This window comes from Passer domesticus, chromosome 23, assembly GCF_036417665.1.
Source record: "Passer domesticus isolate bPasDom1 chromosome 23, bPasDom1.hap1, whole genome shotgun sequence".
NCBI lineage: Eukaryota > Metazoa > Chordata > Aves > Passeriformes > Passeridae > Passer > Passer domesticus.
The window spans coordinates 1,005,564-1,024,805 of NC_087496.1; the positions used below are offsets into that span (position 1 = coordinate 1,005,564).

Here is a 19,242-nt window from a genome sequence, read left to right on the forward strand (position 1 = left end):
AGTGGATCAGTGTTTAAAATACAAAGACATCCCACTCTTTTCCTCCCCACTGAAATGAAAGGGGGACTTCAGCAAGTGCCAGTGTTAACCTGAAATGGACCTGTCACATCTTGGCAAAGCTTCTCCCTCTTATAGCTGTGGCTTATAATCTCAAGGGTTGCTTTATTAATAATTTTGCCCCCATCAGGACACATTTAGCAGAGATCTTGGTCTCTCTGAGCTACATATATGATTCTTTGATTTTGCATCTGTCCTAGCACAGAGAAAACCCATCTCTGTTTCCTCTATGGACAAAAATAAACTCCGTGGACGATTTGGCTGAACAGCTGCACAAACAATGCAATTTAGAAGGATGCAAATGATACATGAGCAGGTTTTGTTCACAGCCTGCCTGTCCTTTGCGGTTGACAATTAGATCAGTAGTCTTAACTCAGCTCTGGTGGCTGGGGTAAAGAGGAGAGACATGCACAGGGAACAAAGCTGAGCATAATGGACATCCCAGCGTCATTCAAGGAAGCTGAAACAGAATCTAGAGCACCCTGGAAGAGGATTTCCTCCAAACCTGATCTTTTTGTTTGAGTAAGCTGACTATGTCACAGCTTCCATAAGCACAGGGAATGGCTATTTTTATCCTCTTCACATCAAATAACAGCACATCCATGTCACCTCACAGATCCAATCTTAACCAGAAGATAATTAATTTAGGACAACTAAGCTTTCATGTTTTGGATGGGGGAAAACACACAGCTGGATTTCCAGGTTACAGAAACTTTTCACTGCCAATGATTCTACAGTATAAAAATCAGTCCTGGCAACTTCATTCCTGAAGCAGCTTCCTTGACTTCAGGACTCTCTGTATTACATAAAGTCAGTCATGAGCTGAAGATGTTGCAAGAACATGGTTCCATCTCCACCTCTGCCTGCAGACATGAGTGTCCCATATGGACACAGGGAGGTGGATGCTCCCACCAGTAATACCTCATTCTCACAGCAAACTGATTGATGGGAGCCAAGACCCACGTGTTCGTTCCAGGGTCAGTGGCATATTGGGGTTTTTCGGCTGAAACACAAAACAAGTTTCACTCTTACAGAAATTAATCTCATCTCAAAAAATAAGGTGAAAATGTCTCAAGGATGGGCAGTCCCCAAATGGACACATACAAAATAAGCAGTTCCATGAGAAGAGTGTCAGCCTCAGAGTTGCAAAGCACTTTGGAGGGATGAAAGCAGGTATGTGCCAGAAAAGCGATGATAAGGTTTTCCCTGGCATCCATACCACAGCCCTGACAGAAGGATGAGCCAGAGATTCCTGCTGGTGAGCTCCAACTGTCCTGACCTCTGCCTGCTCAGAGAAGCTGAGGCTGCCCCATCCCTGGAAGTGTCCCAAGCCAGGCTGGATGGGGTTTGGAGCAACCTGGGATAGAGGAAGGTGTCCCTGCCCCTGGCTGGAACTGGATGAGATTCCAATCCAAACCATTCTGGAATTCCATGATCCAATGATCTCCAAATGCAAGCCCTCACTCATGTCCAACATTTATCTGTGTGATTTTTTTCTGTTCTGATAGGAAGAAACACTGTATTCACGTCTCCAGACAAATTTAGATTAGACTTCAAGTGGAGATAAGGCCCTAATTAATCATAATGGATGGAATTAGGTTTCTACAGTGCTCAAATTCAGTCTTATTTGTGAATTAATGACCTTATGGGCAGAAATGTTAGAAGGACAACTGTTGCAAACAGCTTCAACCCAGAACTACAAACATGCCCTGGAAATGCTCTGATTTCGGGATTGAGGTGGGAAATTTAGGGATCCAAATGGAAAACGCTCCTTCAGTCTAAGATTTGAAATCAAACCTTTGGTTATCACCCACCTCTGGTTTCATCACTCGTGGATTCTCCTCCGATTTTCCTACAGCCCTTGTCATCACACCCTGTGTTCCACTGGGATGTTGGGGCTTCATAATCTCACTCCAATGCCAGTTATAAAATAGGCAAAAAGCAACACAGCCCTTTCTTCCCTTCATGTGTAGGTGGGTGTATAATTCCCACTAGCATAAGAAACAGCTCCATGCTAATGGAAATATTGTCACATTCCCACCAACTTTACTCTGTCCCATAAAAGAACCAAATGAACAAAGTTCTGTTCACTTGGATGTAGATTTTGGGGAAAGAGGACCTCAGGCACATTTCCATCCCTGGCACTGCCTCAACAGTCAGTCTCAGCCTGTTCCCTGAATCCCACTGGACTTCAGTTTTCCCCACATGCAAAACGAGGGCAATAACACCAACCACACCAGTGATATGGTCTGGAAAGGACTCAACAGCAGCCATGAGAGCAGGCAGAGGTGTTGCTATCTCTCAGCTCGCTGTAGACATTGCCCATTAATACATTGCATGAGTGCTGTGTTGAGAATTCTCTTTTGTGTCACACGATTATGAAATTCCTTAATGTGCCATTAATATGTATGTTAATTTTGAAGCAATGCATGTGTCCTGTTCTTGTGCAAGCAGTAATGTTTCCAGGGGAACTCCTCCAATAACAGGCACAGATACAGCGTGTGGCTTTTCCAACAAAAATAGCTTTTTTAAGCTCAATTTTTAAAAAGTTCTCTTCACCTAAGAAAGACATTCTGCCCAGGATCAGCCATCCCTGCCAATTTTAACATGATGCTGATCTAAATAATTCTGCAGGGAATATTTTATGTATCTCCCAAATCTCACCACTACCAGACTCTGATTTGGCTCTGCTGGGATGAAACACATGTCAGATCTGGCATTTCCACATGCAAACAGACAAGATCTTTACATTGACAGTGTTTTCATTAAGCTCTGAAATAGGGGCTGTATCCCATTTGGAATATTATTAAGCCGTCCAGAGAATTTAGGCAATTATTGGCATTTACTGCTCTCTGATGAAAACACCCAACACTGCTGACCCATCATGGGAATTGGTATGCTCTGCTCAGCAATGGCATGATAGTTCTGAGGGAGCTTTTAAATTCTGAGACACAAAAGAGCCTTTAATTCACATTTGGTGAACCTCATATGAAAAACTGTTTCAATTTTAATCTTTTTTTTTTTAATTCTACTAATTTTTCCTCTCTATTGAAGTATTGATGCGTTGCCCACAGCTGTCCCTGTTTCCATTCCAGGAGATCTGATGGGAAGGAGATCCAAGGGCTTTAATTTTATGTAGAGATTTCAAAATATTTGCTCAGACACTGCATCCCATTTCACCGCCTTGAAACAGATTTTCTCCAATTAATGAAAAAGTACTTTTAAAAGTCTTTCTCCTCCTTACTTAAAGCCATTCTCCGGAAGTTAAAAGACTTGACATTAGATGGATGCAATGGTGAATCCATATGGATATAAATATATAGTTGGTTAATTAAAAGGTGAGTTCTGTGTATACTCTGTGTATTCCAACCACCACAAACACTCTACCACCACATCCTTTACACATACAAAATGACAAAGTAGAGGGAAAAGTGCAATTGAAACTGCAGCAAAATCAGAAACTTATAATCTGATACAAAAATTGGCTCAAATACCTGAAGATTTCAAATTGGTTTACTCCTTTATTAAAAATAAATTTAAGAAAACAAAGTTTAAGGCATTTGAATAGCTTGTCCCTTCCAAATACATAAAGTTTCAGAACGACAACACATTCCTACTTGTTTCCAATTTGGAGGGAACAAATGAAGAATCTTGAAAGAAAAAGAAAAATCCCGTATGAAAAAATAATTTTATGAGTTGTCTTCTCACACATTAAAAGGAGGCAAGGGAAAGGCAAATTTAAATTATTTTTTCCTCTCGGTGGGTCACCTTTCATTGAATTGCTGAGAATGAAACACACTCCCACCAGGATGTTAACATCTCATTTTCAGTGCTGCTGGGGTGAGGAGCCTGAATAAAAATAAATGGCTTTTCCAATGAGACACATCATCCATCGTCAGCATGTAAAACACAGTCATTAATCACAGCACAACCTGCTTATTACGGGCATTCAAGCACTGGCAATACAAATGCTTATAAAACAGGGGCTCCTTTCACAATTCCCTGCCCTTGTCTCTCAATAGTTTAGAGGATTAACCCTTTTGCAGTGAGGGATAGGCAAACTGGTTTTGCCTAATTCCAAACCAACCTGACATCATGGGTTCAAAAGTTCGACTTGAACTCGAACATTCTCAGGTGCAGTTTGTGCTGAGGGAACAAAGAGCTCAAGGGGAGATAAGGGAAGGAAGACAGCAAAAGAGCAAATTGAAGAACCCTACAGGGCATGGACTGAATGTAAAAACCCAGTATGACACAAAGAATGGATAAAAAATGGTGATGAAAGAGTTGAAACTCTTGCAAAGTAATAAACATGGTTCTGTCTTAACACCTATCTTAAAGTGATTTGTGGGGAAGTCTCTTCCTTCCTACAGAATTCCCTCTGCTGGGAAAAAACAACAGAATTTTACTGGTACTTAATTAATACTCATGAAGAACGCACTTAAACATACACAGTCCCCACTGATCATATGACTTTAGGCTTCTCTTACATTTCCTAGCAAAGGAATTTAAAATGCTAATGTGTAAAGAACCACCATTTTTCTTTAAAAAATGGGAAGGATGAAGAATTCATCTGGCTCCATGTCACATATGAATTCAAGGACAAAGCCAAGCACGGATGGCCCAAGCACCAAGCGCTGCCTGCAAAGCTCTCAGCTCTTCTCTGGCTCTGCAAAACCCAGCTCCACTCAGTTATCCCTGCTCCCAACACAGCGTGTCCCAAGCTGCCAGATAAATTAATGCTCAGAAAATGCACATTTATTTGCAGTCTGATGCAATTCCTTTTCTTTTTCTACACACCCAAAAACTTCTATTGACTTCAAGGAGAAAATAAGTGGGGACACAAGGAAAATCCAGAGGTCCTGAGAAAAGCAGTATTTGGACATTCATGCAGCACGCAAAAGTACCTAAGTCCCACTATTTACTGATAGTTGTAACAAGTGAAACACCCCAATGAAGAAAATTCTTGTGGAGAAAAACTAGATGAGGTGTGTATTTGAATTTTCTCCTGAGGTGTAAACCGGCCCCAGGTTAACCAGAGTTGATAATTTGTCAAACACTTAAGGTTGTCATCAACTGGACAAATATTTCCAGTGTTGGTATCAATTACTGGAGGCAAATGACCCATGATTGGCTTTGGGGAAAAACATTTTGAGAAGACAAATTAATAGTCCCATATTTTAAATTACACTAAAGCTACACACCAGGTACTGGAAATGAACACAACTTTCTTCTGGGTGGATTTCTCAATGAATTAACATTGCAGAAATGGGTGGTGGCAGTAATTCCATTATCATTTACTCCATATATAAGAAATACTCAGTGAATGCTCCATAGGCATGACTGGTTCAGAGTAGAGTGGGATATGTCCCAGCAAATCGTCAGCAAGGAGTTAAAATCAAAAAATATCTTGAGTTAAAGAGACTCACAAGGATCAAGTTTAACTCCCAGCCCTGCACAGGACAAAATCACACCTGAAGTACTCAGAAATTCAGCATTAGCTCTACTTCCTAGAAGTAGAAGCACTATCAGGAGTTTTCCCAAGGTATTTCTTCTAAAGGAAAGGTTTTGTTTTCTTCAACTGAAGTCACCACCAAGACACTGTGATGAATGAAAAGCTTCTCAGTATCCTTCACTGCCAAAAGAATTTTCTATCCTGTAATCTACTACAGGAAAGCACCACTTTTGTTTTGTGGGTGGAAGGTCAGAGATAAAAACCACAAGCAGGTGAGAGCTTTATTGAGGGGTTTGCTTTTCCAAAGGAACCCCCAAAGCTGAGCTTGGTGGTGAGCCAAGGCTGTGCTGAGCACGGTCTGTGAGGAGGGAACAGCAATGCTCGCGTTTTAAAAAGCTGCCAACTGATTTTAATGCATTTTTATGAGTTGTATCATGATTAATTGTGCTAATACTGAAAAGGGAGAAATAAGGCCTGGATCACAGAAATCAACTTTTTCAAACATATTAAAGCCACAGAGTCACCAGTTGCCATCAAAGTGCCTTGCTGCTCTCCTGGCAGTGGTTTTGCTCCGTGACAGGGAAGAAAAAAGGACAGTATTTTCCCATGGTTGAGTATGTGCCGCAGAAGTCCTGTGCTAAGGTTTATCACAGTGCTGTCCCTTTTTCCTGATAAAAGGTCCTGGATGTGTATTTTTCCCCTTCTCTGAAGGCCAAATTTCTATTTCATAGTTGCCAACTCAGTAGAATGTGACAGTGGAAGCTATTAATTGATCCTGCTATTAATAGAAAACAAGAAAAACAGAAAGGACAAAACAATTACAAAAACTGTGACAGCACAAAAGAAAAGGAAATGATTTGCCAAACTGAGATTTCCAGACCAAAGCCCAATTCATGGAGTCAAGTACACAGCAATAAGACACTCCAGCACTCCCCCATGCCAGCTGGGCATGCAGTCAAATCCATCTTTTCCATTTCCACACGTGTCCAGCACCTCCATCCTCCACAAAGAACCTCTCACAGAGCCAAAGTGATGTCATGCCATGAAAACTAGGATCAGGCCCTATCTTTCATTTTAGCACAACTGCGACAAAGACAGAGACCAAGCCAGATCTATCCCACACCTGCAGAGTTGGCATGGGCTGGGAAATTGTCTGTGCAGAGACGAATTTAGCTCACCCAGAGATGGGAATGATCCCAGTGCACAGACATTCCCTGCTGTCTGCACAGCTTGCCATAACCCAAGGTTTTGATGGGATGGCACTTGGGATGTGGAGCTCTGGCTTCCCAAGACAGTCAGACAAATGCCAGCCAGGAAACCCTACATCTGCAGCTCAGAGCTGCTCCCTGGCTCTGCTGGAAAATGGATAGGGAGGGAAATTTCTGATGATAAATGAAAATAATTAATCCTGAATGTATTAAAAATACATAAATTGTCTTAAAGGAACCATGTGAATTACAATTTAAATAATAATAATTATTTAAAATATAATCTGCCCAATTTTGTGAAAACACTGCCATACTTGAACTCGTTTCTAAATCCACCATTTTACCATGTAGATTATTTGTTTTTAAATAATAATTGGATGCTGTACTTTGTTCAGCTGAGAAACAGATGAGCACTCATAACCATTCCAGCTTTGGAATTTGGGATTAGCTCATGTAAAAGTTTCATTAATTTATGAGCTGATACTTAAACAAGTAAGCTCTCTAAATCTTGACAACTAGATGAAACAGCAGTGGGATTTCTTCAATCTCCTTTCAGTCATCTTTGCTGCCTCTTCTGCTGCAATCACTTCAGCAGCACGTCCGTGATGGACAAATTCATCTACAGTTCCAATGGCTGTGGCATCTCTTCACAAGAGACAGGTGCTCTGGGGATTAGGCACCAGCCAAAGAGGTCTCTGTCGCAGCCACAAGAAAAAGGCTTTTAATAGGGCTGTACAAATAAAATAAAATCAGTCGGGATTTCATAAATGCTTTTGTTTTAATGCAATTTAAGTGCTGAACTACCTTACAGTAATGTGCTTTAAAATGTTTACAGTTAAGGCATAATTGAATTTGACTCATTCTGGCCCTGATCCAGCTACGATTTAATTGACTTCAGTGGGAGTTGGACTGGGCTCTAAGTAATTTTAACTAAAGTAATCCATCAATTGTTCCTCACCCACTTCATCAAACTCCTTCCTATCATTTATGATTGCTCCGTAATTTATTGCAACAAGGTGAAACCAACCCTTTTAACTTCTGGCACAGCTTCCTGACCCTCGGTGAAGAATTTCACCATATGCAGCCACCTAAACCAGACCTGTTTGAGGAAAGCCAAAAGAGCACAATACAGCTGAGCCCCAAACCTCCTGGTACTATCCACAGAAATCTCCAAATATCAGCTCCTCCATCACTTAGTCACCACAGGAACAAAATGAACTGTTAGCAAAGCTGTCAAGAGGAGGCTTGGAACAAAACAGGCAGAAGGGTGAAGTGAAATGTGTTCACAAACACTCACAATTTTTTTTTTGGCCAAAAAAATCCCATTTGCTTCAGTCTTCGCACCATTTTATTCTATCCATGATTACATTACCGTTTTCTATTTTTTTTCATATTTTTCCTCTTTGAGTCACAGGATGAAACACCATCCAGAGCACTAGGCCTTCCATAAGGCATATCATGTTATGTGCAACATGCATAATAAAGTACCACTACTGCTAATTTCATTTCAAAGATGACAGGTTAATCTGTCATAGAATACCCTGTTTAAGTAACCAGAAACATATCATGCACATTTCTCTATCTTCTAAAAGAAAAGGACATGTTTTTATTAAGGCTTCAACCCTTCTGTGCTTACACAACAGAGCTCTGTTTTTTAAGGGATCAACGTAGGCAGCTCTGCATTGGATGTGGCAATAGTCACCTGCACACTCAGAAGTATAGGAACTTGTTGCTTCAACATTAATTCTCAAGATGTCTATTAAAATTAAATTCAGATGAAATTCAATCCCTGTAAGGTGAAATAAATCCCAGTTTGGAAAAAAAACCAGACAACTCAGTGGCAGGAAACATAGCCATTAACTGTTCTGTGACTTGCAAAATAATCATTAAAAGAAATATCCAAAGGCAAATGGTCGCCAAATATTTAAAGATGACTAAGTGATTACATGGAAAATTCTCTTATTCTGATGAAAATCCAAAAAACAAGACAAATATAAATACTTCCAATTCAACCCCTTCTCTGCAAGTAGTCCTGTTGGAGACAGACAATGAACTACAGGAACAGAAACCGCTGGCATGTCAAAAAATTTACAAGACCTGAACATACACATCCAAACACATTAAGGTCACTGAAAGGTTGCTGCTATGAGAAAAAGACCATATATTTGCAAATTTTCTGTTATCATATCTCCAAAGGGAATTGCAATTGTGTAGCATGGGAAGTTCTGGAAAACTGTTTTTTTCCTTTCACTAAAAAAAAATTAAAAAAAATAATAAAAAGGAAAAAAAAACTGTGTGTTTTTTTTTTTTTTTAATTAAAAACAAAGCAGATTTATCTCTTAAGGTTCTTTCAGGTTCTGTGTTTTAGACAGAGCTTAAATATTCTGGATGTGCTACCTGCAGTCCAAAGATTTTGGATATGAGTACAGAGGTCCATATTCAGGAAGATGTTTTTTTTTTTTAAAGACTGTTCTTCACCCATCTCTTTAGTTACTTAAATGGATCTCAGCTGTTCCCAAACACCTGAAATACCTGCAGCTGTTATCTGGGTGTTGTTCTGAGTTGTGTTCTGGCCAAAAATGGGTGAAAATGTAAAGGTGCATGAGAGGAAAAGGGAAAATACTGGAAAATGGAAAATATTATATATTACTTTCTTATCCAGGTCCTAATACCAAATCTCTATATTTTTTAAGACGTCATTAAAATGTAGCTTTGGGAATTCTGGGCTAGAAATCTCTCAGCTAAATTCTCCCACAATCCTGGGAACCCAAGAAATAATGGATAACACCAGACTTCTACTGCTCAGCTCCCATTAGATTGTCCTTGTGATCCTATTCTATTACAAACTTTACACAAATACAAGTGAGATCACAAAATAGGTCCCAAATTTTCCAAGGAACTGTTACTTCCTAGCAAGTGAAGCTCTTGAACATGTTCTGGATTCTGCAATCTAGCTGGAGCAATTCTTAAAAAGGAAAGACTGAAAATGTTTGGTTGTAACTTTCTCTCCTTGAAAAAGAAAATAAATAAAATTTTGCAATACTGAAAGTAACTCCATTGCTTTGCCGAATGTCTCATAAAAACGAAAGTGCTATAAAGTTTTGCTTCAGCTATTAGAATATAAGTTTTCAGTATTTTATTCCTGATGGCGTATTTTATCTGATCTTACACATACGCACACTTTTAAAACCTCTCCATTGTCAAGATAAATTTATAGCATTTTCTTTGCTCTGAATTGAAAAGGACACATAATGATTATTTCTTCAATCTACCAACAATCCAAAAGATCAATTTTTCTGACTTCTATTTTCACTTGTACATGATGAGATTTTGTACATGGCCTGCAAATGCAAAGCCAGGTTTCCAGTGGCTCCAAGCAGGGCTGCAGTCACTTCTGACACTGGACAACTTATCAAGGGCTGAGCAGAAGAAACAGATCAACAGAATCAAGCAATTAAATCCTCTGAGCAACCACAGCAGAACCTTTCTCCAGCCCAGCATTTTTTAAAGAAAAAAGTTAAGCCACTGCATTGAGAAAGTGCCTCCAGAGCTCAGTTCCCGACCTGACGATCAGTTCCAGCTCTGCTATCCGTTGTGTGCATTCCATGCAAACGTGCCTTCCCCACAGGCCTGCACCGAGGGCATGGAAGTGACTTTGAGCTGGAAAGGCACAGATTTTGTTCCATTACTCAAACCTGCTCACAACATTCCTATCAGCAGAAAATCCATCCTGGACATGGATCAACGCCCTGATCCATACATTGCCAGAGCTGTGATCCAGGGAGCTATCTGTCACCGCACCCAGATGGCAAAGAAATGTACTGCTCAACACAACAGAAGAAAATGCAAAGTCTCCTTAGTTACTGCCCTGCTCTGCTCCCCAAGCCTGGTGGAGTGACAGGAGCTCCACACAACACATCAGCTCCAAACAGTCTCGATTCCTTTCCTCACCTTCCCCAGCAGGGATTTTTGCCCCTGTTCATGCCCAGCTTGTCCTGAAGGCACCAATGCTGAGCGTCATTGATTCTACAGGATGAGACGGTCTTTTCCTGCATTCTACAGAGGGAAGTTAAACAAAAGTCCTCAAAATAATAATGGCATTCAGTCTGCAGTGCACAGTCTCCATGAGCAGTGGCCAAATTGAGGACACTTAACGCAAGTGCTACATTTAAACTCAACTCACTGTGCAGATGAATTGCGCTTCAGTGCCAGCTATGAGGCTTTAGAAAATGAGGCGTAGGTGTAATTTTCCCAGTGGAATCCCAGATTCATTAATGCCTCCTATTATAGCATTCCTCCACAAATGCTTATTCATGCCCAACCACAACCACAATGCTGATTACTTGCCACAATAGGTTTTATTGCAATCACTGGGGTGTGATCTTCTGGTTTGTTCACTGTAGTTTTGCCATTCATTAAATCCTTTCATTTGCCATTAACAGTACTGAGATAAGACAGCAAAGTCAGTCTTTGTTACAGATATTTTAATATCTAGCTCTGGAATTTCTTTAGATACAGATTTCTCTGCTCAGTCCTGAGATCTGCTTTCAAATCCGGATTTGAATCTGGGTTTCCTTCTGAAATGCCACATCTAGTACTGTATATTATCCAACAGAAAAAAATTAACAGGCATTTCTCCAAGTATCCATTTATCATCACCCAGCCCATTATTATTTTGCCCCATATGCCACTTTTGGGCATTTCTGAACTAAATTTTCTGCTAAAGACATCAAACACTTAAAACTCAAGATGGCCACCCTGAAAAGCACTAGGCTCCTTAAAATTAACTGTTGTGCCCAGTCTACAGCCCTGAGAGAGGAATCCACTTTCAGTTCATAAGTTTGTTTTGTTTACCTCAGTTGATGAAGTGCTCCTCATCCACAGACAGGCTTTCCCTTGTAGGGCTAAAATAGACAGGGAATTTTGGAGAGTTTGAGAAAACTCAGATTTTCCCAATGTTGCAGCTGAATAAATCCTACTACAGGAGCAGGGACACAGTTCTGACAGGAAATCCTGACTTCTCTGGGTTTTCAGAGGAATGCTCAGAGACAGCAGCGTAACTGTGACTGCACCTTCTGCCATTTCTAGGCAGAAATGTCATCTCTGAACTATCTTATATCAATTAAAAATACTCAATAGCTTCAGAAATACTGGATCAAAGACATCTCCAGAGGAAGCACTTTGTATTTCTCAGGATTAATAGAACTCCTTTCTAATTTGCCTTTACTTTTTGCTACTCAGCTACAGAATTCTACTGATCTTTTTAAGTTAAACCAAATAAATACAGGCAGTTATCAAAGTATCTTTTTTTTTTTTTCTTCATATGTTTTTACAAATAATCAGCAAAAATCCCAAACAGCCTTGGCAGCAATGCAGATTTCCACACGGACACATTTTCATCTTTGCAATTTAGGTTGGCACCTCTTGTATAAACACAGATTCATTTTGGCCTGCTTCCCTCAGTGTTTTGGGACACGGGTTTTTCATGGACTCAGGAGCCATGAGGTCTCTTGAGTACTCACTTCACACGGTACAGGAGACCTTGCACTATTGCCTGGCTTGCCGTAACCTTCCCGGCAGTGTCCTGGGGGATGACAATCCAACCCCAGCTGCAGATGCCAGGCTCGGGGAAGGCGGGACGCGCTCGAGTTCAAGTGAGCCTGGCAAAAGGTGCCCCCACCACTCCACATCAGCTTTATTCAAGGGGATTTAGCCAGCTGTCATGTTCCAGACTGGAAGCATGATGAATGGATGGCATTTCGTTTTTCCCCGTGCTGGAACACACACACTACACGGAATCCCTTTTTCTTTCCCAAGCGTTTTGCCTTCCCTCGGGAATTCCATAACAAAATCTGTTCAATGTAAAGGAAAAGATTCAGCAGGTATTTAAGCCACAGAAATAGCTTCCACCCCAATTTTAAGTAACGTCCCACAGCAAAATCAATCCTTGCCCATATCAAGGCCTTTTAGAAGATAATCAGAAGGAATCTTTTGTTGTGAGGTTGCACATAAAAATTGAGCTATTTTCACAATAAATCTACTTTCTAACTGTGGTTTCCTAAAAAGGCTGAGGAGACTGGGTGAGGGCCAGAAGAACCAAACCTTGTTTTTCTCCCAAGCAATGATTCCCCAAATTCCCCACTTCCCAGTGGCTGGAAGTACCACTGAGTTTAATCCAGAAAATATAATTTATACAAAGGAAATGACGGTTCAAAAGAGCCCTTTGGAAAAACCAGCTCCCAAGTTCATCCTAAGATAAAACAACAGAAGACTGGCATGGAACTGGAAGAAAAGAATTCAAGATTTGAACTGTATTAGACACCTGCCTACATTAAAATCTCAACCGCACAAATCCTGAACGCTTTAAATTAAAAAAAAAAACAACAAACCCAAGCAAACCAAAAAATCCAATCACCAAACTAAAAATCCCAAAAATTATTTCAAGAGAGCTAATAATAATAATAATAATAATAATAATAATAATAATAATAATAAAAAATGTTCTTTAAAGGAAACTTTTTGCACAGACCAGCAAGAAGAGTAGTAAATTTTCAAAAAAGCAAAAAAAGAAGCGGAGAAACTTAAGATTGCATTCACTTCCTGAAGTTACGGCGCTTTCAAATGTACATGTAGCAGTAGAATCCTCTTCAGCACAACTCCCCTAAAACATATGGATACATATTTTATATCTTAGCAGACAATTTTCTCATAAAACAAACAAGGCCACACTGATCCAAGGCATATTTTTGCCTTGTGAGGTGTTGTTCTGGTATAGCAATTAAAGAGAAATCAGCACAGCCCCACCTGAGATATGGACTAGTAAAAAACCTTGGCATAGACATAAATTACTCTGCTGCTCATTAGGATTTAAATTGTAAACCACTAAGATACATTCAAATTTGAGGATTTTTTAATGAGCTGGAATAGGGCCTGGTACAAATGAATACACATCACAGACAATTAACAATTTGTATTACCAACTCTGCTGAAATAACTGAACTCTGCCATTGAAGGCAATGTGATTCTTTCTAATCCAGCCATCTCAATTCATTTGGAGAGTTTAAAAAGGCCATCCAAGACCAATATTGCTTATTACCAACCCACAATGTCACAAATTCCAGTAAGACCAAGGATCGTACACTGTTCCCCTCCGCACCTCAGCCTAGTTTTAATTTTCAAACTATTTTAGTTCCTTTGACAAATAAGTAACTTTTCTAATTCAACCTCTTAACACTGCACACTGTCAGTGTCCTTTGATTTTTTACCATGCCTAAAACTACCAATAAGGCAACTGGGTTCTAAATCTATCACTAAACAAACATAATAAAAATAGAGGAAACAAATTAGAATTGGAGTAGGCTTGCCTACAAATATTTTTAACTGAAATATTAAATTTTAAATTGCAATTTGAAAATTGATTTCTGTAGGACTCTGCTCAGTGGAAAAGCAACTGTCAGCAATCACCGCAACAATCCAAGCATATGAACAGTGTATCATTACTTATACAAATTAATTAATGGTAACATAGTATGAAAAGCCAATAAAAATATAACTATAATGAAACAAGATAAATATTATTTTCACTCAGCCATCACAGCTCAAAAATTCATAAATCAAAGTGGCATTAATCACCATCTGAAAATATTTCTAGTCTTTAAAATTTTAATCATAATGGCTCTGAACCCAGATAGCATTTTGTTATAGATTTGTTACTGTTTTAGCCGTGTTTTTTTGGCTTGATAAACGTAAATACCTGTTCATATACTGAACTTTAAAATAATGATGGAACAGTTTCACAGGGAACTGCAGTTTTCTTTAAAAAAACTTTTAAAAAATGGGTTAGGGCTTATTCCAAGCTCTCTTCAATGGGAATCTCCCTGGCAACATTGGTGAGCTCTGCATTAGACCTGACAAACGCTCCTCACAATTAAAATGTCAGTCTTCGACCTCAAGATTCACCAGAAAAGTCCCAAATGCTTCTTCCACCTCCTTCTGCTTCTACTTGACAAATCTGTTTTGTTCCAATTCAGATGCACTGAGTTAAACATTCATCAGAGCCAAAAGAAAAACTCTTTTCTACTGGGCTAGCAAAGTTTTCTGATCTCTCTTCACTTAACCAGGGTTGCTGTTGAACACACACGCTGCACAAGTACAACATCTTATGTCTTTCAGCTCCAAATAAATTATAAAGGCATATCAGCCTTCTCTGACTTCACCCAAGATGAAAGAAATATTAACTCTTTAGCCCATGAAAATGTCTCAAACCCTGATTCCTGCCTTGAGAAAAAGCCACTGAGGAGATGTTCAGCTGGAGTAACTCATTACTCATCACTGTTTCAAACGCTCCCAAGTCCAAGCTATGATAGTACAGTAACAAATCTCTGTGGTTTAGGTTAAGACACATTTTCTTAGATCATGAAGAGACTAAGTGCTCACTCCCTTCCTGATGAACTCCGCAGGCAAATGAAACTCAGGCAGTAAGTTAAATGCCATATAGTATTTCTACAGTGCTATATTTCTGTAGCCTTTAGCCCCCAAGAAGTTTGGGAGGAGTTTAGTTTAGATTATTTTCACTCTGTGTGTGTGTCTTTGTGAGTTTGGTTTTTTACTTCATTTTAGTTCAGTTACAGATTTATACGGGGTATTTTCCAAATTCTTTCACATTTAGATACCTCTTGCGGTATTGTCCATTTCTTAGCCAATAGTTTCCTTTCATTAAAAAAAAAATTCCCATTGCCTAATACACATAAGACTTGAATTATGCCTATATACCTTAGAATCTGACCATTTGGAAGTGTGGAATTGATAGTAATTTCCCTTGTGATTTTAATTCCACAAGCAAATCTCTGTACTTCACTTCACAAATGCTGCAATTCCATACAGCTTAGTCCATTAGAAGCAGATATTCACAACGCGGACTCACATAGGGACAGGCCAGAGCTTGGCTAGAAACACAACCTTGAGGGCAAATTCATTAAAGATCCCAGGCACAAAGAGAAATAAGGCTTTAATTGAAGAGCAACCACAAGAGACTCACTAGCATCACTCTCAATCCACTGCTGAATCATATGAGGATTATTAATGATTATTTACTGAATATACATCATTCTTGCAAAGACAATGCTTGCTATACTTGACCCAGAACTATGTATTTTTAAAAATTTCCTCTTTTTTTTTCATGGAGGGTGGTGGGAATCAAACCAGCTACTAGGAAGCACCTCATCCATCCAAAATCCTGAGGATCTATCAGACCGTAATTTTTATGCTGAGGTAGATGTACATGCTTCTGGACACTGGTATCGAGGTTAATATTCCTTTCGCAGGCTAAAGGGACTTGCTTTTTCAATTCTTCCTCTTTCTGTACAGAAAGAGAGAAAAGCCAAGAGGCTTGGTATCCTTACCCTGGTGGATTGCGGTCTGCAGGCAGAATCAGGCGCTCCGTGCGTCACTGCCACACACCAAACCCCTTCAGGACGTTTTGGCCCAAGCACTGAATTTCACTATGCAGTAGTGAGAGATCAGCTCTCAAAAATTCCCTTGTCAGCAGTATCTTGATTAACAACTAGTTCTTATATAAAATATGTCAGCAATTAGTTAGGGAAGGCAAGGGACGTCACGCACAAATCGGCTGGAAGAAATAAATGTTGATGGAGGATCAAATTGTCCATGCAACTTCTTCCCAAAAGCTGGTCATCATGGGTCTTAATTCTGATCCAGCCTCCTAATCCCTCCTGGATCTTTAATAACTAGTATTTACAAAATAAATATTGAGGTTGAAGGAAGATTTATGCTTGGAGCAAGGATTTATTCTACTTGTCAAACTCTTAGGGTACGCTAACAGCAAGTTTTCTATCAGCACAGCTCTGCTAAGAGCTGAAAAGATCTTTCTTATTTATATGCAGCAATAAAAAACCTCAAACTAAACCAGCAAACCTAAGCCAAAGGACAGGCATTGAGGTTTTAAACACAACCTAATATAAGGGCAAAATGAACATTTCCAGCAAAGAGAAAGAGGAAAAATATAATTCTATGACCTTGAAATAGGTATTATTTTTATTGGTAATTAGTCCTTTACAAATATTTTTTAATAGATAAGATTTTTTGAAGAATCCATTTTTAAGTTGCAGTTTCATCACCTCATTTCTCTTGACACATTATGTGTTACCATTGGAGGTATGGCCTTATGGGAAGTACAGAAATCTGGAAAACTGTTTGCTTCACCAGAAAAGGGGATTTTAAAAAATATTTTTTAAAATCTGGAATGTATTCTAAGAATACCATTTTTACTTTTAATGTGGATTTTTAAATGCCCACATTAGACCAGTCTGCTTGTGAAATTTTATAATGCCCATGGTCATGACCCGATTGCTCATTGTGTTGCCTGTGCAGGGCAGAGCTGTTTGTGCGCATTTATTTGCGGTGTCTGCAAAATCTTTACAAGTATTTCCCCATCTTTGCTGTTAGAAATAACCTATGTTCTTTCAAAGAAAAAGAGAATTTAGGGTAGAAAAACTGTGCCTCTATAGATATTTTTTTTCCCTTTTCACAATATTTCTATTAATTTCTTTGTACTCACTTTCATATGTCACACAGACATATGAAAAAAACACTGAAGGTTTCAAAAAGCATAAGATGAAGGACAATTTCTGCAGGAGCTGGACTCCTGTAGACCTCCTTAACTCGTTATCATTAGCACTGACATATTGGCTCCAAGGCACACCCCGGATTGGACTGAACCCCACCACTACACACTGATAGTAACTAAAAAGTGATAGTAACTAACTGATAGCTGCTAGGTGCTGATAGTAACTAACAACGATCCCAGCGCTGGCAAACCCAGGCAGTGGGGATGGAGCGCGAAAGCCGGGCTTCGTTCAGGCGGGTTTGGGAGTGGGAGATGCAGGAGGCGCTGCCCGACGCCCCCGGCCCCGCGCCCGCCGCATCCCCACCGCGGGCACCGCTGGGCTCAGGCTTACCGGCGCAGGAGTGCAGCGGCTTGGGCCGGACCAGGAGCGACGGGCACACGGAGTACAGGGAAAGTTTCTCGAAGTAGTCGCAGGTCTCCTTGGAGAGGATCTCGTCGATCATGAAGGTCTTGTAGCGCCTCCTGCCTGCCTTGGGCCGGCCGGGCGCGGGCAGCCGCGCCGGGGGCTGCGGGCCGGGCTGCTGCTGGGGCTGGCCGTGCATGGCGGGACCCCTGCGGGGCGGCCAGAGCCGCGCCCGGCTCGCATGGGCGCCCGGCTCGCCGAGCCTGTCCCCGAGCCTGGCCGCGCTGTGTCCGCGCTGTCCCCGCCGCCTCGGCCGCGCTGCGCGGCGCCGGCTCCCCGCTATATAAAGCCGCCGATAAGCATCTCTCCCATCGCTCCGCGGCCTTTTTAGGAGGCTCGGGCTGTCAATCAGGGCGCCCGCTGCTCCCCGCCAGCACCATTGTTACCCTGCGCCGCGCTGGGAGGATCCGCCGCTCCTCTCCCCTCCCTGCTCGCTATTTTAAGATACTGGGGTGTGTGGCTTTTTTTTTTTTCCCCTTCTTTTTTTTCCCCCCCTTTTTTTTTTTTTTTTTTTTTTTTTTTCTTGTCCCCTTCCTCCTCTTCACTAGATTGTAATTATCTAAAAAAGTTAAAATGCGGGCTGCCGGAGGAGAGTGCCGCCTCCCCGGCCCCGACAGCTTTCCCCGACCGGCGTCAAACCTATTCCCGAGCCGCAAAGGGCTGGAGAGTGGCATACGGGAAAAAAATATTTGTAGGTGCCTTGCCTAGGAACATTGTGTAGCAGTTATTTTTCTCTGGAGCGACGTTCCTGGACCCCACGTCTGAGATTATTTTCTGGCGGATCCCTGCTTAGTTCAGCTGGATTTTTGCAAAGCTGAGTTTTCAGCCCCTTCTGCTGAGGCTTCCTCACTGGAAATTTTCCTACCAGGCTGTGGGCTGAATTTTATTTCTCATCTCCATGGCCTCCGACAAGAATCACCAGGACACCCTACTCATGGAAAGGTGTATCAGAAGGAATCCTCTGGATTAACTGGTTCCTGCAGGTTTTCCAGAACCCACAGCCAGCTAACTTTAAATGGGTAAAGAGAGGCTCATTATGGAGATTTACCACCCTCCAAAAAATATTACTTGCAGGTTTCACATAAGGATTTAAATACAATCTACAAAAAGTTATCAAACATCCTTCAGTTCTCATGCTTTGGCAATCCAAATGACAGCAAACACTTATTTTAATAACAGAAAATTCAATTTGTTTTTGCAAAAGGCAACAACCATTTCAAACTCTCATCAACGATTTGAACCACTTTTATTTTTTCTACTGTTTTTTTTTTTAATCCTTCAAAACACTTGAACCTCTTTTAACCTCTTTTGTAAAAGCACTACTTCTTTTTTCAATTCAAAGTTTCATTTAACTTCAGCAATACAGTTGTTCATTTATAGAGACTCAAAATCAAAATGAGACGCTTGCATTGTTCACACACTGTCAAAACTGGAAGGCAGATGCAAGAATATATCAGACTTTCGATATATCTATCGA

At 40.5% G+C, this 19,242-nt stretch overlaps 1 protein-coding gene across 1 annotated transcript in view; it reads right to left on the reverse strand.

Annotated features, from left to right (window-relative positions):
* The window catches only part of BARX2 (BARX homeobox 2), a 33,366-nt gene extending 15,155 nt beyond the window's left edge, over nucleotides 1–18,211 (reverse strand). The window contains exon 1 of the mRNA XM_064397648.1: nucleotides 17,694–18,211. Coding sequence (XP_064253718.1) covers nucleotides 17,694–17,904 — 211 coding nt within the window. The 5' untranslated portion in view covers nucleotides 17,905–18,211. The remainder of the gene's footprint in view (nucleotides 1–17,693) is intronic.
* Between the last annotated feature and the right edge of the window lie 1,031 nt (nucleotides 18,212–19,242).